Source organism: Nicotiana sylvestris, chromosome 12 (genome assembly GCF_000393655.2).
Source record: "Nicotiana sylvestris chromosome 12, ASM39365v2, whole genome shotgun sequence".
Classification (NCBI taxonomy): Eukaryota; Viridiplantae; Streptophyta; class Magnoliopsida; order Solanales; family Solanaceae; genus Nicotiana; species Nicotiana sylvestris.
Genome location: NC_091068.1, coordinates 66,126,201 through 66,151,953, shown reverse-complemented (window position 1 = coordinate 66,151,953; position 25,753 = coordinate 66,126,201). Strand labels below are relative to the sequence as shown.

General features: G+C 35.6%; 5 protein-coding genes across 10 annotated transcripts in view; 2 read left to right on the top strand and 3 right to left on the bottom strand.

Moving 5' to 3' along the window:
- Positions 1–3,659: 3,659 nt before the first annotated feature.
- LOC104243803 (TLC domain-containing protein At5g14285-like) lies at positions 3,660–4,400 on the top strand. Its single transcript, XM_009799059.2, has one exon. It carries the CDS (start codon positions 3,660–3,662, stop codon positions 4,398–4,400), a length of 741 nt encoding a protein of 246 aa, XP_009797361.1.
- A 1,030-nt stretch (positions 4,401–5,430) lies between these two features.
- On the bottom strand, positions 5,431–12,886 carry LOC104243802 (uncharacterized). Its single transcript, XM_009799058.2, has 16 exons — positions 12,657–12,886; positions 12,487–12,562; positions 11,357–11,482; positions 10,175–10,535; positions 10,003–10,098; positions 9,726–9,805; positions 8,856–8,931; positions 8,596–8,772; positions 7,816–7,920; positions 7,462–7,557; positions 7,280–7,372; positions 7,156–7,194; positions 7,017–7,058; positions 6,568–6,695; positions 6,334–6,460; positions 5,431–6,179 (listed from the first exon to the last, which is right to left on the bottom strand). The coding sequence occupies exons 1-16, from the start codon at positions 12,730–12,732 to the stop codon at positions 6,024–6,026; spliced, it is 1,854 nt and encodes a 617-aa protein (XP_009797360.1). The 5' UTR covers positions 12,733–12,886; the 3' UTR covers positions 5,431–6,023.
- A 444-nt stretch (positions 12,887–13,330) lies between these two features.
- LOC138883169 (uncharacterized) lies at positions 13,331–14,038 on the bottom strand. Its single transcript, XM_070163832.1, has 2 exons — positions 13,829–14,038; positions 13,331–13,735 (listed from the first exon to the last, which is right to left on the bottom strand). Exons 1-2 carry the CDS (start codon positions 14,036–14,038, stop codon positions 13,331–13,333), a joined length of 615 nt encoding a protein of 204 aa, XP_070019933.1.
- A 1,275-nt stretch (positions 14,039–15,313) lies between these two features.
- LOC138883168 (uncharacterized) lies at positions 15,314–16,486 on the bottom strand. Its single transcript, XM_070163831.1, has one exon. The coding sequence runs from the start codon at positions 16,484–16,486 to the stop codon at positions 15,314–15,316; it is 1,173 nt and encodes a 390-aa protein (XP_070019932.1).
- Positions 16,487–22,731: 6,245 nt separating this feature from the next.
- LOC104243806 (F-box/FBD/LRR-repeat protein At1g13570-like) overlaps positions 22,732–25,753 on the top strand; it is a 46,742-nt gene continuing 43,720 nt past the window's right edge. For 3 of the 6 annotated variants that reach the window (XR_011404503.1, XM_070165472.1, XM_070165471.1), the window contains exons 1-2: positions 22,732–22,905; positions 23,353–23,718. Coding sequence is in view for 2 of the 6 variants with exons in the window: in XM_070165472.1 (XP_070021573.1) it covers positions 22,815–22,905; positions 23,353–23,718 (457 nt within the window). In the remaining 4 variants the exon portion in view is untranslated. The remainder of the gene's footprint in view (positions 22,906–23,352; positions 23,719–25,753) is intronic. The other 3 variants (XR_011404506.1, XR_011404504.1, XR_011404505.1) reach the window with 2 other exon arrangements.

The window sequence follows — 25,753 nt, the reverse complement described above, 5'->3', positions numbered from 1 at the left end:
ACGTCTAGCACCTTAATTTTTACCGTCAATCACTTGTTGTTCATCTTTTCTTCTTCAATCAATTTAATTAACATCTAGAAAAGCTTAACAACATAAGCTACAACATTATCAAATTATTTTTCATAATTTTTAGCCATCACAAATTATATATTTAGCCACAAAACAGCCCAACCAAAGAGACAACCATATCTCATGTTCTTTCAGGTGCTATCTTATGGTTTTTCACTCAAACAACACAACCAACACAAGATTAGCCTTAGGTACAACCAAGAAGGTGTTATACATACCTTGGACAGAATCTACAACTAGAAACCCTATCTCAGCTTAGCTTACAATAGGCCTCAGTCACACCACAACATCATAAAAGTATTCTCTTGTAGTCTTTAATACCTTTGATGATGATTTGAGTTGATTTCCCTTTAGTTTAGTTCTTGGGATCTTGGACCAGCTCTTAGAGAGAATTGAGAGTGTTTTGGTATAAGTTTTATGTGTATAATGAAGAGATATACAAGGGAGAAGATAAATTATAAGCCCACCGCCTCAATTCTCCAAGTAGGTGGGTAAGCTGCCTGCTTGGCAGCTTGAGCGGTGCAATTTCGGACGCTTGTATCTCTCTAATCCGATATCGTATTGACAAACGGTTTTCAGTGTTGGAAACTAGACACATAGGGATTTAATTCCATATAAATATATTCATGTAACTCTCAATAGATTAGGAGAAAACTGCATCGCAACTGGCCTATAAAACTACCAGTTTCTCCGAAGTGTGGAGACGTGACTTGGCGACCCTACTATATAAATTTATATTTCTCTACCCCAATGTCGTATGAATAAATGGTTTAGACCGTTGGAAACTAGGTTCCAAGACCTTCATTTTGGTATATAATATGTTCCAAAACAACCTCATATAACACATGAAATATATTGCTCAAAATGCTTCATTACAAAGCAAATCCTTAGTCGGTTTTTCCGCAACTTAAATCCAATTTTTCCCAAACTTTATATTTCATATCCAAACATCGTATATAGTCATATCTTGACTTTAAACTCTTTTAAATCATGATTAACAAGTCTCATATTCATCTTAACTTGCTTAAGACTTCAGTAAATCTTTCTTATCGTTGTAGAAAGATTTCGTCCTTTTTGAGTTTACATTAGATAATCCTATAACGACAGTGACGTCTGAAGTACGGGGTGTAATAATATTAAGTCACTTTATATACTTTCAAAGAAGATCTCATTTTTGAGCTTACATTAATTGACTTACGACATACTTTCACGTACAAAAACATGGGGTGTAACAATAATCACCCTTGATAAAAACAAAGGCGGCCTTGGACGTAGAAAAGCCAAATCAAAAAATTTATCTCTCCTTACAAGCTTAGCATGGAGACTATTAAATTTTCCCCAAGCCCCATGGGCAAAAGTTCTCATGCAATCCTACATCTTTTCTTCTAGGAAGCGCCAATCTTTTTGTTGGAAGAGTATACTCAAGGGTTGGGATTACTGCAATAAAGGACCCATGTAGTACATTGGTCATAACTCCTTCCTAGGCATCTGGGATAAAAGATGGATCCCTAATAGTCCTTGCCTAAGAAATGCGACCCCTAACGAAAAAATATTCTTCATTAACTATTAAGGACCTTATTGACCACAACAATTGGACCTTGAATAATATTTCGATGATTTTGCCGGAAAATATAGTTGAATTTTTTTTCTCTATTAATCTACCAATAGACAGAGGCCACGACTGTCTGATTTGGGAACCTAATAGCAATGGTTTATTCTCTACAGCTTCATGCTATAATCTAATTGAAACAGATATGATACCGACCAAAAGCTTTAGATGGATTTGGGAAGTATATTGTCCCAATAAATTAAAAATCCTTCTATGAAAATGTTACCATAATAGAATCCCTTGTACTATTTGCCGTAATGATATTGAGGATATCCCCCATAATTTCCTTCATTGTTATGTAGCAAAAAAAATTTGGCACTCCCTAGATCTAAGCATCAAATGGTCAAAGTCTGATAACCACCACTGGCTTGATAGATTAAGATTTTGTAGTCCTACCATAGCCTCTAAAATAATTACTTGGTCTCAACTTTTCCCTTGTGCTATTTGGAACCTTTGGCTTAATTAATAGGAATAAAAATATTGAAAACAACGCCTCTAATTACGTTACTATTCCCTTAATCATCAAACAAGCTACAGAATTTGTTCTCCTGGCCAGCAGAGAAAGTAGTCCTTTAAGGAAGATTACCTGTAACACTAATTGGCATAAACCATGTGCTGGATGGTTTAAGCTTAATGTGGATGAAGCTTTCCAAAAAAACCATGGTGGCATAGGAAGAGTCATACGAAACAGTATTGGTGACTGGATTTTGGGATTCCATGATGAAATACAGGCATTAACATGTATGCATGCATGCGGAAATCCTGGCCTTAAAAAAAGGTCTAGAACTGATTCTTCAACATAACCTATGGTCGTATGAAATAGAAACCGACTCAACCCAGGTAATTGAACTATTACAGGAAGGCAACACCTCTTACGACTATCACTTACAATTTTGCATGTGGTTGATATCCAGGAAGGGGAAGGAGCTGGTGATCTGGCATAACTTTCGACAAGGAAATGAAGTAGCTCACCCGTTGGCACAGGAAGGAGCTGGTGATCTGGCATAACTTTCGACAAGAAAATGAAGTAGCTCACCCGTTGAGGCAATCGAATCATGATAGCTTAGTTTGCTATGTAGTAACCCCTACCTTCGTTGAGCCCAGGATGCTGGCGGACAAGGAGGGTCTTTCATCTACTAATAAGTTAGTTAGTGAAAGTAACTGTAGGAAGCTAGCCAAACTTGGCAACATTAATGCCATGCAAGGCCTTTTAGCTGTTTGTAACCATCCTATGGATCTTTTGTCAGACTCTACGTAGTTCGATTAAATAAATTGTTCCAGTTTCTCAACAAAAAAAAAACTTGATGGTGTGAATTTTTTTATAAAATGTAAAAATTAAACAATAAGTGATTTTTTGGCCTTTTTTTTGTGGTCCAAAATAAGTAATTTTTCCAAATTTCAAGAATGAATTAATTATTTTTTTCCTACATTGCCCTTGGAGTAAATAGTGTTGGAGTATGTGTTAGGAGTATTTATGTGAAGAGATAGTAAATGTTAATATGGCCAATTTCATTGTTAATTAATGTTAAAAGCTAGATTTTTTAATCTGTGTGAAAACATCTAAAAAATCACTTATTTTGGACCGGATGGGTACAAAATATTCTCTCAGCACAAAGTATAACGTGTGGGAATTGGTTGTACGGAAGAAAGAGGATGCTTCCTTTCTTGGAAAGAATTTATTATTCACAGTACCAATAATTGACGAGTAGTAGCTATTGGCAAAACTGTTACCTTTGTACAAAATTAGATTCTCACCAGTCATCAAGTCTTTCCCTTTCTTTTTCCTCAACACCCAGAGCCTTCTCCACTCCAATAATTTAAACATCGATCTGTGTTGCTTATTAGATTCTAATACCACTTTCTATCTAGTTAGAAAATTTTCAATTATTTAAAAGAGCATTTTGCTGCATCTTATACCATCACTAAAACTGTATCTCTTCATCTTTTCTGTTATATAATATAATCTTTCTTTGATATCCTGATGGAAATCTTGGAGCCAAATCTTGTTGGATTCACTCTTGTATTTTCTATAATCTATCTGTTTGGATACTTGATCATATTCAAAGATTGGAAAGAAAAAGTGAGGCCTGATGCATCAAGTTGTATAATGTCTTTAGCTCATGGTACCCCTGCAGTAATCTTATCAATATACTCAATGTTACAAACTTCATTCCAAAATCTTGATATTTCCATCCAAAACTCACCATTCCAAGAAGTGATACTTGAATACAGCATTGCTTACTTCTTAGTTGACCTTTTACATTATTTGGTCTTTTATCCAAGTGATGTGCTTTTCATTGCTCATCATTTAGCTACCCTTTATGTATTTTTAACTTGTCGATTCGTCGTTCATCATGGTGGAGCTACTCTTCTTGGCCTTCTTTTTCTAGCTGAGATCACAAGTCCTTGCCAGAACACATGGAGTCTTGCTAGATATCGAAAGAACAAAGTCCCTATGGCTGCTAAATTTTATGAAAAATTGTCACCACTTTTTTATATGTTTTATAGTTTGGTTAGGGGGGTTCTTGGACCCTTATTTGTTTACAAGATGGGTTTGGCTTTTGCAAGTGGAAAAGCAGATGGTGTGATTTCTAGGCCTATGTGGATTTCTTGGATGGTTGTGATTGTAAGTGCAATCTTTATTAGTATTTTGTGGATTTCTAATCTTTGGATAGACTTTTTTAGAGAAAGACTGAGGAAGGAGTTGAAGAAATGTAATTAGGAGTAATTGATACAGAGGTTGTTGAGTTCAGATTCAAGGATTGAAATTGAAGAATTTGAAAGTTGAATTTGTCTGCAGCTATAATTGGTGGTGAACTTATTATCTCATTAACTTGTGTAAATTATATTGTTAAATAACAAATCTTTTGTTTTCATCTTTCTCATTTGATTGTTCAAGTTCTTCGATGTCAATAAAACAGAGGAATCAAAGCCAAAAGGGAAGAAAATTCTAGTACATTTCTTAGTTTTTTTTTCTTTTCCTCCTTTACTTTTTCTTTAGTTTGCTTTTTGATTGTTCCGATCTTGGGGGTTTGTAGAGGTTTCTTTTTTTTTTTTTTTTTGGGGGGGGGGAGGGGGGAGGAGGAGATTTAATTTACTTGGAAGTGTCTGTAATAACCATGGAGATAAAGTGAACGCGTATTAATGGCATATATTCCCTCAGTTGGATCATTGTTATCTTTAGCATATTGCTGAAAATGATGTAATTGATTGATACAGGCAGGCTTGGCTTGTGAATTGAAAAAAATCTGGTAGCATTTGTTTTGATGTTTTCCAAAAATTGAATTTTTGAGAAAAAATTACTCCCTCCATTTCAATTTAGATAATGCATTTTACTTATTAGTTTATTCCAAAATGAATTACACATTTCTATAATTGAAAATAATTAAACTTTAAACCCTTCATTTTACCCTTAATAAAAAAAATTTACAACCACACAAATGTCATGACCTCACAAAGCCTTTACCTCTTAAGCTTTTAAGACTACAAATTTTAGAAGTCTTTTTTTTAAACTCCTTACCGAGTCAAATTACCTCATCTAAGAAACATACGGTAGTTGTTTGACCTATTTATGACTATGACAAAGAAACATACGGTTGAACTTTTCTTTGATAATTTTTCAGATACTCAAAAAGTCTTCTTTTTTTTCCGCCAAAAAGACTGGAGTTTGGATTATTTTTTGCATAAAAGCGCTAATAATTACTTTCCAAAAAAAAAAAAAACTGGGTTGCAAACTGAAGTCTTGGAAAAAATTCAAACAAGCACGTAAAATCTTTCTTATACGCAGCCATTGACTCATTGCAAAAAGGAATCTTATATGGGGCTGGTTGACCACTTGAACTCAAAAGAGTTGAGCTTCCTCTCTCCTGCATCTCATAGCAGACAACCTTAGCAAATTTGTATTTCACCATATAGAAAAGGATTCCGCCAGAAGATAATTACCTACAACTAACAGACCGTGACAGTAGTTTTATGTTATATATTCTCTAACCCCCACGGACAAGGTAGCAGAACTTCTCCGAGTAGCTGAGATGCTATAATGAGCCAGACAGAAAATTTAACTTCCTAAATATTGACCTCAGACAGCAGCTGAACTTGTAAGGTTGCGTAAGATGCTCTGACCAGCTATAACGACTTCCTTAATATCTAGACACTTGCTTCTGAGTAATGGAGCTGAACATACCAACGGAGTAGATTCAGCCACAGCACACTTGTTTCTTGTGTTAGTATCCATGAGAAGCCTTCAAGAGTGCAGTGTGCCCAAGTTCTTCATAGTCGTGGTGATTTAGTTCATGAGTTTCTGGCTGCTAAATTATAGAGTGCAAGAAGATTCCAAGTCTTAGTTCTATATACGAATAACTGAAGCACTTGACAAATCACAGCTTCCGTGGTAATTAAGCTCCACAAAGAAACCTCCTCCTTCTCCCCTTGAAAGTCGTCCAGGATTCACACAAATGCACTTTACTTCTTCCTCTTCACTTCTTTCCCCAAGGGAGATCACCTGCAGGCAGATGAAATTCTTAATAAATTGATTGTGTGAATATCTTCATGATCAAGCGCATTCATGTCTGCTCAACAGAGTTAGTTGCATTAGTTCCATATTGCTGAAATAATAGAAGCAAAGTTTTGATGTGGAAATTAGCAAGTCATACTACCCTAACAAAATGAGCCAAGTCCGAGGGTAAGATGAGTATATCTGGGACAGTTGACATCTGAAGAGCTTCTGGAGCAAGAGAATAATCAATGGGTATGCCTTCAGCTGGTGGATATAGAGGATAGAAGCTGTTGCATTTAGTTTGCAAAAAGAGAAAAACATTCAGCATAAATAGGGTTAATTGAGCTTTCTGCATTAACAAGAGGAATTGCAAACAGTGCCAACTGAAACATGCCTGTGCTGGTTTAATATATGGTTTGCAAGAGTTGTCATTCGTTGCTTTGATCCCCCTTGTGGATTTCGTGAAATCTCCTCCGCACTAAGCTGTTTAAGAACATCCACCGTACAGCAAGCCACTTTCACCTGAAATAAAAATATCAAGAGCTGTCGTAGCATGGAGAAATTCCCTTCCACTGGGGGCAAGGCCGCAAGAGGTAAAAAAAATCTTAGAACTGCTTTCTACGATTAACGTTTAGTATTGGTGAGTCCCAACTTTTATTTTCACGTCATCCACAATTCAATCTGTACAGTCTACACACTTGCAGTCAGCAGCGACAGATAAAACATTCCACCGAGTTTTCCAAGACCTTTTCAGCTTAATTATCAGTGAAGACGAGAAGAAAAGCATGTAATAGTTGAGAAAACACAAGGAATAAAGTTGCTGGACATATCATCAGCTTCTACCTCATTTGCACAGAATACTCCAGGATTTGTAATGCTATTTATCTGGTAACATACAAAATCGTTGTCAGTAATAGTACATGATCATGCCAGACTAAGCCTTCTCTAGTAATAATTTGACATATGGCAGTACACTGCATACCTGATATTCTAGATCGGGTGAGTGAATGTCGAAGGCTGGCTGTAAGCAACAAAATAATGTATCAATACTGTATATGACATAACAGCACCAAAAAAAGGATGATTAAGCTGATGGAAATGTTCACCTGAGGGTAAACAAAGTCATGGTTAGCATCTCGAACAGATGGAACAAGAATCACCCGAGCAGCAGAACCCATATATTCTCCATAATCTCTCAACTGGAAAACAGCCAATTGAAGGAAATTGAATAAACATATAAAAGCCAGAACTTTATTGGAAAAAGAGAAAAAGTTTTATATACAGATACCCTCGCAAGAATTTCATCCTCAAAGATTTCATCAAATGTCCTATTCACGGTTCCTTTCTTGATCTCGGGATGATCCGAATCTATAAATGGTCCTAGCTGTCAAGAGAATTTACGAAGGTACAATGAAACTTCTATATAAAAAGGGCAACCCAGTGCACTAAGCTCCCGCTATGCGCGGGGTTCGGGGAAGGGCCGGACCACAAGGGTCTATTGTACGCAGCCTTACCCTGCATTTCTGCAAGAGGCTGTTTCCACGGCGTGAACCCGTGACCTCCTGGTCACATGGCAGCAAACTTCTATATCAGTTAATAAAAAAGAGTTACAACTTTTGCATGAGGGCTGTAAACTCATTACCAGGATGATCAATTGAGGCTGCTTGCGACGTGCATATGATAGAAGCTCGGTAAGAGGTTCGAAGAATAAGTTATCAACAGTTGTAAAAGGACCTGCAGCTATAATCTGTACAAGAACGTAAAATGTTGACAAGGCGCCAAAACAAAGTAAGAAAAAATACAGAAAGGATGGTACAATCCTTTGCTGCAGAAAAGAGATTGGTTGCACATCCAAAAGGCAGAACCGAAGGATAATGCCCTTCTCTTCATGTATGTATGCTCAGAGCTTCTAATTACACTCAAGTAAATAAACATATAAAAAAAAGAAAAAAAGGGGCAAAATGAAGAACACACACCAAATTAAATGGATAAGGAGCGCAGCAAAATCTGCAAACCAGAAGGCCACCTTATGGAAGGTAATATTCATCATATGACATACATAATAAATATGTCCAGAATTCATTTACAAAAGCTGCACGGGTTACCACCAGTAATAAGGCAACAAATGTCTCTGAAAAACATTGTTTGTTGTCAAAAGGGGCCAACTCCAGCAAAGGATATTTCATGTAATTACATAAAAGGTAAACAGAGTTGAAATGAAGTGTCCGTATCCTCAAGTTTTTCGAACTGAGAAAGACAGGCATGAGAGATAAAATCCAAAACCAAGGATACTTCTTAGTAAAACAGGCATTTCATATAAATAATAAACAGATTTCTACCATTAGTAAGCCAAATACATGTATCTCACTCACTCTTATGTTTAATTTTGTGGTAGACTTATATGGAGTACAAGCTTACCCACCAATGACAGCTCTGGCATAGCACATGAGGCGTTGGTTGACTGAAGATCTTGATCCATTGCTTGCTTCTTAGAAGGTGCGGGATTTCCCGTGGAAGAAACCGACAAAGGAATGTGATCAACAATTTTTGATGCAATTAGACAGTGGCCACTTGGGTTATGCCCTTCAACACCAACCACCTGAGTATGAATTTTTGAGGTTCATTCTTTGTTCAACATTTTAAAGTACTAATAAAACAATACATGCAGTCTCTTTACAATACCTGGCCAGGGAAAATAGAGAAGTGGTTCAAGTTTTGCAAGTCAAGGCGCACACGCTGACCTCCAGAATGCTCAACGCTGTTAGCAACTAGATATCATCAACCATAGAGACAGCATACCCATGGAAAGACAAATTTACATAGGTGCTTAATGGTACCAAGATAGATGGAAAATTCTCTAGGTTCTTCTGACATCTATCAATCATGTCAATAGTGTGTAAATAATGATTAATGTCAAAGCTAGTCAAGATAACAACGCCAATATTTTCAAAAAGGAAGTGTTTGCAGCAATTTGGAGTGCCATGATCTACCATACTTGGAGAATAAGGAATTGGAGATTGTTTAGAGGAATATATGTAAATAGTGAGTTAGTGGTAACACAGATAAAGAAGGAAGTGATAGATAGAATTAGTACACCGAAAATGTCCAGGAAGATACATCGTTGTACAGGTTATTTACAACATTTACTGTGTAATTAGTCTGTGCTGGGGCCTTGATTTCTTAAACACGCTTCCTAGAAGGTTGGTTTTGGAACTAGGTGCCCATTAGCTTGTTATTCTTTTTGTTATCAATGGTAATATTCACAGTTGTTACCAACAATGCCAATATTCTTAATATGCTTCTAATAATATGAATGTAACTAATAATCTATCATACTTCAGCTACTGCTGACTGAATTGATCTAGAGGAATAGAAGAGCACAGAATCCTCTAAATAATGGAATACTTAAGAAGTGACTTGGTGAAAAATGCAACCAAGGTGGACCATCTGTAAACTGCAGAAAAACTTTGAGACCAACTCAATCCAAAATAAAGAGCTGATTTCTTGCAGGAAGCAAAAGACTAATTATATATGCAGACAGCAGCTTCTTACCTGCTTTGCAGTAAAATAGGCTTTTCCTTCAAACGCCCTTCTTCCTCACAACAAATCATTCCAACAGCAAATACAGATCTCTGAAACAACAAGATCCATAAAAGAGTTAAAATTATGTCCCCTTGTCAAAATGGAAATCAAGATAATAATTGGAAAAGCACTTAAATGTCAAACTTTTAATACATAAATTTGCACTTGCATTATAGTGGAAAAACAGCGGAATGCCAGTGCAAATATGTGGAGTGGGAATCTCATACTTCAGAAGCAAAGATGTTACCTGTGAAGCAACAGTAGGATCAGTTGGTTCCTCATGCAATCCAGAGGCTACAAGTGCTGTTGCATGATCTTTTATTCGGCTTTCAAGAAAATTAAACTGATAAAAATAAAAATTAGCAAGAACTTCGTAGTGGAAAAACCTAGGTATTCTACCTCTGTGACATAGGATGTACCTTATTTTCCATCCTGTCATACATGAACTTGCACCCTGGCTCAGGTTGAGAGCTAATGATTTGCAAAGAACATCTTTTGCTTGGTTGGACCCTCTTTATGATGTCATCATTGGGGTTCTCCTGATCATGTTCTATTTTCATGCTTTCTCCATTGGCCTTCTCATTGAGAGAAAACTGCACCACAAACTTGTTCCTTCTTTGTCCGAAGGGTGTAATTGTTTCTAGATGCTTTCTGGAGGTGGAAATGCTCCCATTAGTTTTTTGTGCTGAAGCAGTTGTTTCTGCTTGTGATGACTTTCGTTTATCTGTTGGGGTACCTAGAATGATTTCCTTGGTATCCTCGTATTCATCATTCAATATCCTGTGTTGATATTTTTCAGCGTCAAGCATTGAGAAGTCACATATTTCAGTAACCTAGAGGAAATATCTAAAGTTCACATTAGTGGCCACTTAGCTAGACTCGCCTTTGTTTTTAGGGTTAGTTAATAAAGTATAGAATCTTTGTTTTTTTTTCCCACTTCATAACAATTTGAAAGGGGACAGATAGAGTTCAAAAAAGGTGGATAATAGCAGCTATTTCTACATCTAATATGAGCAAAACCAGTGTTATCGAAGGGGAAAAGCGCAAAAAAGCTCTAAGGTCCATTGGGGGTTTAAGCGCAAAGCGAGGCGAAGCGCTCAACATATTTTGAGCCTCGCTTCAGGGCTTAAGCGCGCTTTAAGCGCGCCTTTTGACAACACTGAGCAAAACTATTTTTGTAAGAGTTCCAGAATCACAGGCGCAAGAGATATAAAGGACAGCCCGGTGCACTAAGCTCCCGCTATGCGCAGGGTCCGGGGAATGGCCGGACCACAAGGCTATAGTACGCAGCCTTACCCTACATTTCTACAAGAGGCTGTTTCCACGGCTTGAACCCGTGACCTCCTGATCACATGGCAACAACTTTACCAGTTACGCCAAGGCTCCCCTCGCAAGAGATATAAAATGTGAAAAGATTTTCCTGAAACAACAAAATGAGATATATTTGACCCCTGATCCGAAAAAGGCAAACTGCACATTTGCCAGAAGGTTACTAATCATTATAAGTCAGCCCAGTTGAGACATGGAAATGGGAGGTTCAAGGATACTAAATTCAAAAAAATTAAATATACTCAGAAGGCTGAACTAGAGAATACACTCACATAGAAATATCACTGGAGTAGAAATGTAAACCAGGTTCCTTTTTAACAATGTCCTCTCTCCGTTCATTCTGTAATTGTTGTAGAAATGCACCCATATGTGAACTCTGCACCATCAATTCCAGCCCCCTGAAACAAATGGCCATCAAGTGGAACTCCAGGTTTGGTCCGTTTGGATTTCAATTAAAATTCAGAGGAGTAAAATGCAATGCCACTTCAGTTCTTATCCAGAGGTGAAAAGAATATCAAAGATTCAAACTTTAGGTATATCTAAAATAACAGAAAGAAAAATCAGGCTGGTTCAAGTTATTTGACCATCTATTTGTTGCTCCACAATATAAGTGTTTTTCCATTCTGCTTTTACTTTTCTTCAACATGGCCACCAACCAACTTACCAAAGGACTTTTTATTTCCAAATTAAGTCATATCTGTAGGCCTAAGTAGTTACCAAGAAAATACTGACTTTGCAATTTTAGCAGCATCTGATCTAATCAAAGATGCTTCAATAGTATCTTTTAATGAATACAAGTATGGAATTTTACTATATTCTAACTAATTAATTTTAGAAGCTGAAAAACTGGAAGCCCAAAGTGTCTTAGCAATTTGAATATTCTAAAAAGAAATGGTTTTTTGTTTTTTGTTTTTTCATCCACTTAAACCTCCAAGTTTTTCACCATAGCTCAAGAAAGAGTCTTGGTTTCACTAGTATATGGCCACATATTTGACTTAGCTCTCATTTACTTAGCACAACAAAACAAAGCGAAAAAGGAAATGTGAACTCGTTTGAGGCTAAGTCTTTAATCTAATCACGCTTCAGTAACAGGTGGAGTTAATTAACAAGCAATGGGTTCTGATACGTAAATGTCCATTAGAATTGGTATATATACTACATACAAGAAAACTGGATACCACTGCTTCAAGAGGGCAGCAGGTGAACTCCGAACCCACTAACTCTACGTCCTGGATCTTCCCTATTCAGTAACTTTATTTAATAAATATTCAGTACTTATTATATTGTTTTCGTCTAGATTACTAATTCGCTTGAGAAGCACAATAAACTGAAATTTACACAAACACAAAAAAGAAAATTAGGACTTTTTTTTCACTAAAATTAGAATTAAGTGAAGTCTGACCTGTTGAGAGAGTAAACGTCCCAGCTAGAAACGAGATCGGAAGGGCTTAGGTTGTATTGTATACAGAATGTAAGACCTAATTATGACAGAAAACAAATCACGAAATTAACCCTAATTCTCCATATATATAGGGAAAGAAAAACAAGAAAAAATCATATTTGTTTACTTACATTTGTTAAGAATTTCTGCTTCATCATCGAGAGCGAAGCCATTTTTCAGGAATTCAGCTTTGATTTGCTCTTCCATGGCTGTCGCTGGCTGGCCTAGGGTTAGGGTTTTCTTTTCTTCTCTTTTGCAAGAGGAAGAACAGTTTTAGCTAAGACGGAAATGGCGGGAAAATCTTCCCTCCACTTCTACACTTGGTTAATTTATAGAGAGAGGAGAGGCTCATTTATTTCTTTTTTCTTTCTCAAATGAAATCTAACCAATTTATCAAAATAGAAATTTTTTGTGCGTCCGAATTATTAATATGACACTAGTAAATTTTTTTTTTTTTTTTTGGTAATTATAAATTTTTTATTACCAAGGAAATATTTACAATTTGTTTCAAATCTCTAGAGTTGGACATAAGCCCCAACTTCAGTATAAGCATCTTCTATGCATACAAAAAATAAAGGCTATACATTATGCTATATCTTCTAAACCCTCTAGCTAGGATAGTAATCTAACTACTTCAACACTTAGCATCAATTTCTTCCTCCTTTTTCCCTTTGCAGTGTATGTCTTGAATAATCTGTCTTACTATAATTGTTGCTGGCTTCGTTTTCTGTTGGAAGATTTTGTTATTCCTATCTAACCACACATAGTACACACTACCTACTAGGGCCATGCGATATATTTCTGCTCATGCACTATTTCCAGACGCATTTTTCCCAGCCCATTCAACTTCTTCCTTCCATCCCATAGTTTGTCTCTGAATTCCTTGCCAGTCCAGTATTTTTTGCCATACTTGAGAAGTATTTGGACATTTAAAGAGCAAATGTTGAATGTCTTCTTCCTCACTATCACATAGTGCACATGTTGTGTCATACCCCGTGTTCCATTTCTTCAATCTCATCTTAGTGTATAGCCTATCATGTAGTGTAAGGTACAATATGAATAACCATTTAGGACAACCCTGGTTATTACAGATCAGTTTCCTCCATTGCACTTTGGGATGTTTGTCTCTCATCTTGTTATACACTGTCTTGATAGCATATTTCTCACCTTTTAGGAATTCATCTGTAGTTACCCCTGCTTCCTCCAAATACTACTTAGCTTTTAAGATTTTCTGTATTAGCCATGATGCTTGTGGAGCATGGTTGTCCCATACTTGAGCCCCTTTTATATAGTAGCTATGTACCCATTGAACCCACAGCCTATCTTTCTTTTTGCATAAGTTCCAGAGATGTTTAAGAATAGCAGCCTTATTCCATGTATATATATCAACTATGTTGAGCCCCCCTGCTGATTTTGGCAAACAAATTTTATCCCATGTTATTAAAGCCTTCTTTGAGCATTCATTATTCCCATTCCATAAGAACCTTCTGCATAACTGTTCGATCTTTTGCATCACCTTCTTTGGAAATATGAAAATTTGCTACCAGAATTGCTGAATAGCTATGAGTACACTTCTAATCAACTGTAATCTCCCTGCATAAGATAGCATTTTTGCTATCCATGAGGTCACTCTTCCCACCATCCTTTCCAGAAGTGGGTGGCATTGCCCAATAGTTAGCCTTTTTGAACTTAATGGCACTCCCAAGTATCTGAAAGGTAGAGTTCCAACAGAGAATACTAGCTCCTTTATAATTTGCTCTTGTATCTGTTCTGTTACTCCTCCAAAATATATAGCACTCTTTCCTTGATTTGCAATTAATCTATAAGCCATAGAGAATTGCTGGAATTGTTTGTATAATAGTTGAGTAGATACTACACCCCCTCTACAGAACAACAATAAACCATCTGCAAACCCCAGTTATATAATATCCAGCTTAGCACATCTAGGATAATAGTTGAAATCTGGATTCCCTACCAAAGTCTTTAAAGATCTGCTAAGGTATTCCATGGCTATCACAAATAAGAAAGGTGATAGGGGATCACCTTGCCTTAGTCCTCTCTTAGCAGAGAATGGAATACTTGTTTTACCATTTATAATGACAGAGTATGATACTGTTGATAGACACACCATGATCCATTTCACAAATATATTTGGGAAGTTAAGTGCATGCAAGACTTGCTCTAAAAACACCCATTCAATAGAGTCATAGGTTTTTTGCATGTCAATTTTGATCATGCATCTTGGTGACACCCATTTCCTCCCATATCCTTTCACTAGTTCATGACTTAGGATTATATTATCTGTTATAAGTCTGCCAGGGACAAAAGCAGCTTGACTCTTATCAATGATGCTATCCATGACTCCCTGTAGTCTACTAGTAAGCATTTTGGATATGATTTTGTATAATGTGGAGCAACAAGAAATGGGTCTATACTGTTTCACTGATGTAGGGTTCTTGATTTTAGGCACCAATGTTATAGCTGTATAGTTTATTGGTTGATAAAGCTTTTGAGTATCAAAAAACTCCAGAACAACTTCAGTTACCTCTTCTCCAATCGTGGCCCATGCTTTCTTGAAGAATACTGAATTGAATCCATCTATCCCTGGAGCTTTATTATCATTTATCCCCTGAAGTGCTTGCCACACTTCTTCTCTACTAAATGGATGAATAAGCTGCATTTGTTGCTTCCTTGAAAGCACAGGTCCTCTCCTCATATCATTCAAATTTACAGCAGGTAGTATAGGATTGGCTGCCCCAAGTAATCCCTGATAGAAGTTTATTATCTCCTATTCTATTCCTTTATCTGTTTGGACAATATCTCCTGCTGCATTTGTAAGTGCTTTGATCTGGTTCTGAGCTCTTATGTTCTTAGAAAAATAAGTTGAGTTAGAGTCTCTTAGATTACGCCATTGAACTCTAGACTTATGTTTATAAATGTTTTCCTCTACTGCATCCCATTTCTCCAGCTGTAATCTTAGCTCTTTTTCCATTTCAAAGTGATGTGGATCCTGAGTAGGAGTTCTCATTTGTTGTTGTATTGTTTGAAGCTCATTCCTGATGCCTTTAATTCTGTCAGCAATTCTAGAATACTCTTTTGCAGTTAGGCCCTTCATTGCTTGTTTTGTATGCTTCAGCTTCAGCCAGATTTTTTTCATGTATCCTGCATTGGTATTTATCTGCCAATTGTCTGCTACTATCTTCTCAAAGTTAGGGTCATCAGCCAAATAATTCATAAATCTAAATGGTCTAGGTGCTGCCTTTTGTTGACTTCCCAATTCAATACATAAGGGAGAGTGATCAGAGAAATATGGGTCTAGAACATGAACTTGAATAGGAGGCATCTTGCTCATCCACTCTCCATTTACTATTGCCCTGTTAATTTTGCTAAAGACATGACTATTTGTCCATGTAAATGACCTCCCTATTGCTTTTAGTTCAGTCATACCAGCATCTTCTACAAATTCTCTAAAATCCCTTATCTCATGGTCTTGCACCATAGTTCCATGTATTCTGTCCTCTACCTCAAAAATGGCATTGAAGTCTCCCATTACTAGCCATGGTTCTTGTTGCTTGTTTTCTATCTCTCGAAGTTTCCTCCATAATTCCTTTCTATCCTGCACTATATGGAGGCCATATACAGCAATAAAATGATAGGTCATTGCATTGGTAGCACATTTTATTTCAGCTTGTATGTATTGACTATGTATATTAATTTCCTTCACTATAGCAACTTTTGGATCCCATAGTAGCCATATTCTCCCCTTATTATTCAAAGAAATGTTTGAGATCCCTTCCCAATTAGGTACTATTTTGTTTATCACTTGCCTCTCTTTACATTCCTTTACTCTATGTTCAATAATAGCTATGACATTTACTTTATTTACCTTGATAAACTCCATTAACTCCTTTTGCTTATACACCTTGTTCACCCCCCTCACATTCCAAGTGATGACTTTCATCTTAGTAATGGAGGGAAATGGTCTTGGATTCCTTCAACCCCTTGGCTACTTTGTCCCCTTTCACAGTGTTTATCTTGCTATATTCCTATGACTTGGCCTTCTTCAACCCACCTTGCTAATGAGCTAAAGCCATTTGTTGTATCTACCTCTCTATCTGTGTTACCTCCATTTTTTGCCATTTTGCTAGCTGATTTTGTTTTCACTATTGTCCATCCTTCTGCTTGTGGTACTGTTGCATTAGCCTGTTCCTTGTTCTCAGCATCTTTCCCACCATTTGCTTGCCCATTTGTTTCATGTATTTGTTCATTCTTTTTGTCACTTGTCTTCACTTGATTAGCTCTCCTCCAGATTTGCATAGGCTTTACTTGTTTTCCTCTCTACTTCTTCATATTTGTACTCTTACAATTGTGGCCTATTTGCAAACATGATGCACAATACTCAGGCTGCCAATCATATTACACTTCCTGTTCAAATACCCCTCCCTTAGGGTCCTGCACAGTAATGCTCGTAGGAAGTGGTCTAGTAATATCCATTTCAATAAGGACTCTTGCATATGATATGCGTGCAATATTGGTAGTACACTCATCTGCATATACAGGGGTACCTAATCCATTGCTAATTTTACTTAATGACTTCATACCCCAGCAGCTTAGAGGAAGTTTAGGAAACTTCACCCAAATTGGTATGGTTTTGAGCACTTCTCTAAAAATTAAAGTCTGCCGACCATTCCTTCATTATCACTGGTCTGTTGTTGATTGTATTTGGTTCTGATAGCAACACCTTCTCTTTGTCCTCTATGCTTTTGAATCGGATGACAAAATAATCATCATTATGATAGTAAACTTGATGTTTCTCTGCAAATCTCCACTGTGTTACTAAAAATCTCTCCGCTGCTCCCATCGATGGAGAGTCTCCAATAACATACATGATTATAGCCATTTTCCATTTCTCGCTCTCCTCTTCTATATCCTCCTGCTCCAATTTCACAATTGTCTTCCCTTTCTGGATGCTTGGTGGAATATATCTCAGATTCATGCCTTTTGAAGCCATCTTACTTCCTGTAACTACACTTGCCTAGGTTTGCATATTTCCATTCTCCTTTGGCCGATTTCCATTTTCTACAACCTTTTGAGTATCTTCCTTCTCCTTGTTGTTAGATCCATTGTTGCCAAAACCATTACTCTGATTTAGCATGTCTTTCACCCCAAAGGTACCCCCTGCATGGCAGTTAGTACCATCTCCATTGTTAGCCCTCCTGCATGTGCTTAATTCATCCATAGCCACAATTGATTTCCCCTTCCCAGCTGTAGGCGTGACCTCCAGCTCCTGCTTGCTCGATTGATTTTCCTGTTCCATTGTTTGCTTCACAGCAGATCCATGGAGGTTTCCTCCACCTGGTGATTTTCCACTTCCTGTTCCGATCTTCAGTTCCTCGAGCAACTTGAGATCTGTAATCAGTACCTTATTGACTCGCTTCCATGGTCTTCCTCGCCCTCCCATTCCGGTGAGCAGTGCACGTTAGTAGATCACCTAATCGAGCGCCGAGAGAAGCGGTTATAGAGAGAGAAAGTACATCTCTTATCTTTTTCAAAATTGTTTTTAATTATTTATTGAATTGTACAAACACTAGTAAAATTATGCGCGCTTCGCTCGGTGCGTAAAACTTCATTAAATTTTAGAAATAATATTTTAAAAATTTTAGTTGAGAAAAAAAATTCAGGTAATTACATATAAAAAGTATTATATTGAAAGGTCAAAACTGCCCCTAACCTATTTGCTTTGGTTTAAAAGTACTCCTCATCCACCTATTTTGATAAAATTGTCCTACCGTTAAAATGTGGCACATATATGCCGTTATTTCTAATGGACCTTCAGGTAATTAAAAAAATATTTTATTAAACATAACGTGGCCATTTCTGATTGGTTAATTAAAATGCATGCTAACTCAGATTTCATCCCACCCATGACGCATCTTTACCGACCTATCAGATACCCTTTTAGCCCCTCAAAACATTCAATTTTCATTCATTCTAAATCCAAACTCAATCCAAATCCTTTAGTCCTAAATATCAAATATATCATGCGCCTATTTTTTTTTTTCAAATTTCTCATTTTGTCCATTTAACTTTATCTTCTTAATGCACTTCATCTCACCGTCCCCCAATCAAATTCGGATTACTCCTAACAGATATAAAGGAACTTTAAGGCATGAGATCCTAGATTCATAAGATGTTGTTCGATCCTTCATCCTTGTTTTGGTGAAGGACCTGAAGGCATTCAAAAGAGAATTTGTTTTTCAAAAGAAAAAAGAAGAATATTTTTTCTGAAAATTTTATATAAAGGAATACTTGAGGGAAAATTTAATAGTTCCAAAAAAATACTATATAGAAGGATAAGTTCGGTCTAAGGCCAGAGATTTAATTAGGGAGATATCATGAGTTCTTTAAAGCATGGTTCATGTAACAAACTAAAAAACAAATCAAAGTTAGAGCCCCTTTGTGAAAGACGATAATAGTTTATTAATTATAATTAATAAAACGGTATACTTAAAAAGCTCAATATAATTATTAAGCAAGAAAAATAATTAAGAATATTTTATTTTTATTGTCCTATAATATTTTGAAGAGGAGCCTTGGAGTAATGGCAAACTTGTCTCAGTATGACCCGTGACCCATAGGTCACAAGTTCAAGTCGTGAAAGCAGTCATTAATGCGAGATTTTTTGTGCGGGCCCTTCCCCAGACCCAGCGTGAATGCGAGATTTTTTGTGCATCGTTCTTTTTTAATATTTAGGTTTTAGCTTATAGTGATCTTTGAATTCAACTAGAGTTGTGTCCACTTAAAATTTTGATAAATCAGTAATGAACTATGTCTCTTAATATTTAAATTAATTATGGTATTCTTGTGAGATGCGAAGAAAGAAATTATGGGTTGATCAAAATCTAGGCTAAATGTATGTATTGTTTGGATTTATATTTACATCAATATTTTATTTTAGAATTTTCTCCGACCACTATTTGCATTGTATGTGTGAAAAATTATGCCTAGCAAGATTCTATCTAAATACAATCGACATTAATCATTTTCAAGAACTCACACCTTTTTAGCTTTATTTTGTAACTCAAATATGTTATCTAATAATATATTTTTAATTGTATATTTATTGATATAGGCACACGCATAAGGCTCATTACAAAATATTATTCACCTTTTTAAATTCAAATATAATTTTTATAAAATGAAAATTATAGTTACGGAAATAAAGTAACCACACAATGCCTATCCTAAGACTTAATATAGTTAAGAGTAAATTTTACTGATGGTCATTCAACTTTTGTGTTTGTTACCCAAAAGTCATTTTTCTTTTTTTTGTTACGTAAAAATCATTTATCTTTGTATTCATTACTCAAAAGTCACTTTTCTTTCTTTTGTTACACAAAAATTATTTTACTTTGCTCAAGTTATCACAAAAGTTACATTTGCAAGATTTTAAATATTTTTGCTAGAAAAGGTCTATTATGCCATTGATATTAGATAAATCTTCATATTTATGTAATACCTTCTATATGATATACTATATAATATATTTTTATCTAGGTATTTTATTTATAACTAAAATAACTTAATACTATTTTATTTATTATTTTTATAATATTAGTTTTTTCTTAACTGATTTTATTTTTAATTTTTACCGGTGTTTTATAAAACTTTGTCAAAGTGATCATCTTGTTAAAGTGATTATCGTGCCAAATAAAATCTTTTCTTTATTTTTTTATACAAAAATTATTTTACTATGCTCTAGTTATCACGATAATCACTTTGACAAAATTTTATAAAACTTTCACCTGAAAAGTCTATAATGCCTTTGACATTATAAATCCTCTAATTTATGTGCTCAATTATATTATATTATATATATATATATATATATATATATATATATATATATATATATATTATATCTTTACCTAGGAATTTTACTTATAATTAAAATAATTTTATATTATTGTATTTATTATTTTATAATATATTAGTACGTTTAATTTTCCCACGATACTGAATTTGTTTAATCATATTTGAGAATGAACATATTTTCAAATATGAAAACGACAAAAAAAATTACTTGAAATAAAAAAACAAATTTGTTTAACAAATGATAGTTTTTTATAGTCAGTAAAACTTTTAATTTTTTTAAAAGATATTTGAGTTTAATATTAAATCTTAAGCTTTATCTCTTGATATTATTTATTTGAAACTGTTAATCTGATGTGTGAGTTTACTAAATGTTGGTATTTTATTTATTGGATTAACGAATATGGCTTGATTGATAAATCTGTGAGCTTTGATTTTATAATTATTACTAAAAATATTTCATTAGGAGTGGTTAAGAACGTTGACTTGAGATTTGTTCATAGTAAAGTTACTGACAAATTTAATAACGCTATCAATATATCTTGAAAATTAACGTTAAGAAAAATAAATATATGGATATATTATAAAAATCCTAAATAAAATAATATTAAGTTATTTTAATCATAAATAAAATACCTAGGTAAAATATATTATATAGTATATAATATAGAAGGTATTACATAAATATGAAGATTTATATAATATCAAGGGCATAATAGACTTTTCAAGTAAAAATATTATAAAATCATGCAAATGTGACTTTTGTGATAACTAGAGCAACGTAAAATGATTTTGGAATTTTTACCTCCTATAGCAAAGGTTAACACCTTATTTATTTTAAATAAATACCATTTAAATAAATTATATTCTATAGATATCTTTTAAGGTTTATAGCAAAATATTTAATTTTGGTTACCTCCTAGCCCTAAGCCACTAAATACGCTAATCAGTTACAATATTTTCTTTCTCTCTCTACTTTGATACATCCCATTCTCTTCTCCATCCCATTAAAATTTCCGATTCTCTTCCTCTTCTCTGTCTAGCCAACGATTCTTTCCCTTTCATAAAACAACCAAAATCCTTACGAAATATTCGAAGACCAAGAGGTGTAAACGAAATTTTTGACAGATGGAATATGGAGAACCCAATGGCCATAAACGGAGAACCTCCCCTGGATAAAGAAAGTGAGGTTTGTGGGCCCACGATTTGACTTTGAAGGATCACTATATGATGATTATGACTTAATTGAGCCTCCTACCAACTTTGATTTGGATGATGATGTTGCTAAGAAGACAGAAGAGCTCATACGTGATATGAACGGGAAGATCATTGCTCTACTTAGGCAGCACGATGCGACAGTGGCGGTGGGGATTATAACCTAAAGAAGATATGCAGATGCTCATCATGAATTTGAAGTATTTGAAACGCAAGACCCATCGCCTCCACCAGATTGTTATCTAAAAAATTTCTATTTCTTATTCATCATTTTTTTTCTTTTACTGTTCAAAATCATGCTCTAAGATTTTTTTTTCATTGTAATTCAATGTATCTCGTTGTATTTCATTGTATTCACTGTCTTTTTTTCTCATTGTATTTCAATGTATCCCCACTGTATTCTATGTATTTCATTGTATTCACTGTCTCGCTATATGCCATGAATGTATTCATAAGTTTTTTTTTAATTAATATAATTTATGTATCCAGATGTATTATATAATTTCTCTGAAGATTGCTATGTTTTTGGAGTATTTTTTCGGTTGAGAATCTTTTTTATAACTGATAATACAAATTTTGTGTGTTATAATTGAGTTTGTTGAGTTATATTAGGAGTCTATTATGTTAATTGATTCACTTTCCCTTTTAAAAACAGTGTAATCCCCTATTTCACGCCGTTAATACAGTCGAATGCAATAATTTATCCAGATGTAATCCCATATTTCACTCCATTAATACAGTCGAATACACTCGAATACAACAACTGATTAGCTGGACTTCCCTGATTCACGCCTATTTTTGCTACTGTATTCATGAATACAATAGCTTAAATACATCAAATACATCTTATAACTACATAAAATGTATCTATAATCTGTAATATAGCAAATGGTATCTAAAGATGACTAATTACTAGTAAAAGATAGTGCTTTATGAAAATTTCCCAATAATTTTTGTGTAACAAAAGAAAGAAAAATGACTTTTGAGTAATAAACACAAAGTTAAATAATTTTTACGTAACAAAAAAAAAGGTGACTTTTAGGTGACAAATACAAAAGTTCAAAGAGCATCAATAAAATTATCCTATATAGTTAAAAAACAATTTGAGGAAAAAGCAGATCTAATTTCCAAAATCCGAATCCCAATAGACATATAATTCCCAATCCGAATCACAATAGAAATTTCCTTTTTGCAGATCATATATGTATGTCGCTGTCTTCATATATGTGTGCCTGTGTAAATCGCCTTCCGCCGTTCTATTCACTGTCCAACTCCTCAAGCATTCATCAAACCGTAAGTTTTTCTTGTCTTTTCCTTTTGAATGGTAAATAGGATGATTTTTCAACAAAGTTAACTTATCTGTTTCTTACTTAGTGATATGGACCCAAAAGCTTTAACATTTATTTCGATGAAGTCCAAAAAAACTGTAATTTTTTTATGTCTGTAAAATTTTTTTTATCTACCAAAGCTGTAATTACCATTTTGTGTAGCCCAAAATTATTGTTTAGCTTTTGGATGCTTTGATTATCTGTTTCTTATTAGCCTCCCCTCCCCTGCGGCCGTTAGTGTTCTCGAAATATGTGAAAATTTCAACAAATATGAAATCTGAAGTCGGTCTTTGTTGTTTAGGAGTTATTCTAGTCATAGATTCATGGAATTATTGTGGTAGAAATGAGTCATATGCAGCATATTGAAGCATGTCCTCGCTTACTTCTTTGTTTCCCCCCCCAAAATAATCAGGACTGAGAATCACAATGATTTGCTGTAAGAGACTTAAAGTTGAAGGGGACAAACTTAAACTTGATAGACTTACAGATCTTCCCATCAATGTCAAACACCAGATTCAGGAGCACTTGTCTATTGAGGATGCTGCAAAAATGAGTGTTTTGTCTAGACCGTGGAGACATGTTTGGGCTTCAATCCCCAAGTTTGTATTTTCTGCTCAGTTTTGCCTAAGCAAGCCACCAGACATATTAGTAGATGTCATTAATACAATTCTGTCGCAGCACGTTAGAGCCATTAAGACATTCCTCCTCAATATTTCATCATTTCCTTCTTCCCAGCACCCTGATATAGATCAATGGATGCTTTTGTTGTCAAGAAATGGTATCGTGGATCTTACCCTTCAGAATCTACACAATGCTCCTTATAAATTGCCTTCCTACATGTACAGTGTAGCACTGGAAAGTTTGAAACTGTCCAACTGCATTTTTAGGCCGCCATGCAGCCTTAGGGGTTTCTGTAAGCTCAAAAAGCTTTCTGTTTACCTCGAAAATACGAGTAACAATTAAACTTGTTTATGATTTTAAAGATATACGATTTAGTTCAATACTAATTAATAACCAAGAAGTCTAATACATAAATAAAAGAAGTAAGTTGAATCAAACCAATACTAAAGTAAGTTTTGACCTCGAGCTATGGTGGCCTCGAGGTTGGTCAATAAAAACAGTAAAGTAAAGACAATAAATTTAAGAGACAATTTTGATGAGTAATGAGTAAGAAAGTAAGAGAGTATTTTGCCAATGATTCATGATAGTTACAAATGATTGGGGTCCCCTTTATATAGTAGAGAAACCCCTAAATAAGGTACACTTCTATTTTTAGTAAGGAATCTTATTAGGACAACTGTCCAACTACCTAGTACATATCCGTACAAACTCGTACAAATTTATTCCGGAATTTATGCCATGATCTTAGGGACGTTGCGGGAATCTTGCTCTTCTGTTACAAACCCATAATGGCATCATCTCGGGGTTGGTGATACTCGACCTTGGTGTTCATTGCATACCTCGATCTTCGATTCTTGTACTCCGCCATCGGGCTCGAACTCGGTCCATTCTGAACTCGGGTTTGAAGCGACTCTTCGAGCCCATTAAATCGGGCATACCTGATTTTGACCGTATACAGATAGTCCCCGCATTTCTTAAAGTAAGATGATAAGAAACGATTTGATCCTTGCTCCCTCGATGCCTCGATCATGACGACAATCTCGTGATGTTAGCGACTAAAGTGATTGAAAGGTCACATCTGTATAGTTCCCAAAGCCATTAATTGAAGGCAGCTGATGGTCAGCCATTGGCTTCCCCAAATCGTTAAAGTGGCCAATATAAAATAGATCAATTTCACAACTTTTACAACTCAAATCTTTCTCAAAACCTCACTAGGTTCTTTATCCTCTCTGAGTTCACCCTTTCTTCATTTGTTCTAGCTACAACATCAACTCCTTCTCTTCTTTTGAATTTCTCATCAACAATGGCTAAAACATATAAAACTGTTCCTCAGAAAGAAAAAGCCTCCTCATCATCACGATCGGCTGGTGGTAGAATGACGGCGACACCTTGTATCGAGGAATGCATTTTTGGGCCATGCGAGCTATCCTCCGATTTCAAGATCGATAGGCCTCCGTCAGTTACAAGCCGATGCGAGCCCATGTCCCGATGCATCTGCTCGATATCTAAAGCCGATCTCAAGCAAGTGAAAGAGGACTCCGGTTGGCAGAACAAGGAAGTGGTGATTCCTTCCTCAGGGGAGGATATCACTACCCATGTGAAGGATACCTAAGTGTGTATACTTATCCTTTCACACTAGATCCCGTAGATCCAGTACTGGGTCCTGTAGATCCAGTCATTCTCGATTTCTGTCACCAGTATCGGGTGACCTTTGGTCAGATCTACCCTTCTTTTCGGCGTATCGTCAAATTGCTAAGGTTATTCCCGGGCAAGGTCAAATAGGGGTTGCCTTTTACACTTGACCATCTGATCAGGCTATATAGACCTCGCCTCTATCGAGGTGGTTTCATAAAGCTCCAGTGCCAGTCTTCGAAGTTGCTATTCTCCATTATCGATGAGGACAAAGACCGAGGATGGATGTGCCGATTGTCCGAATCAAGACTTCCGACTTAATACCTGCCAAAAGGATGCCATTCCCCGAGGAATGGAACATGAAACGTAAGTGCAACCCTACTGATGATATTTACTACTCTCCTTTTCCTGTACTTCCTTGATCTAATTACTTTTTGATGGTGCAACTTCCTCTTGGTTTCCAGGTGCGATCCCAGACCTCATAGGTTGGGTCCAACAACTGGCCTTCACTTCTTCACACGCAGAACAATGTTGGCATGATTTGGCCAAGGGTCGGTAGG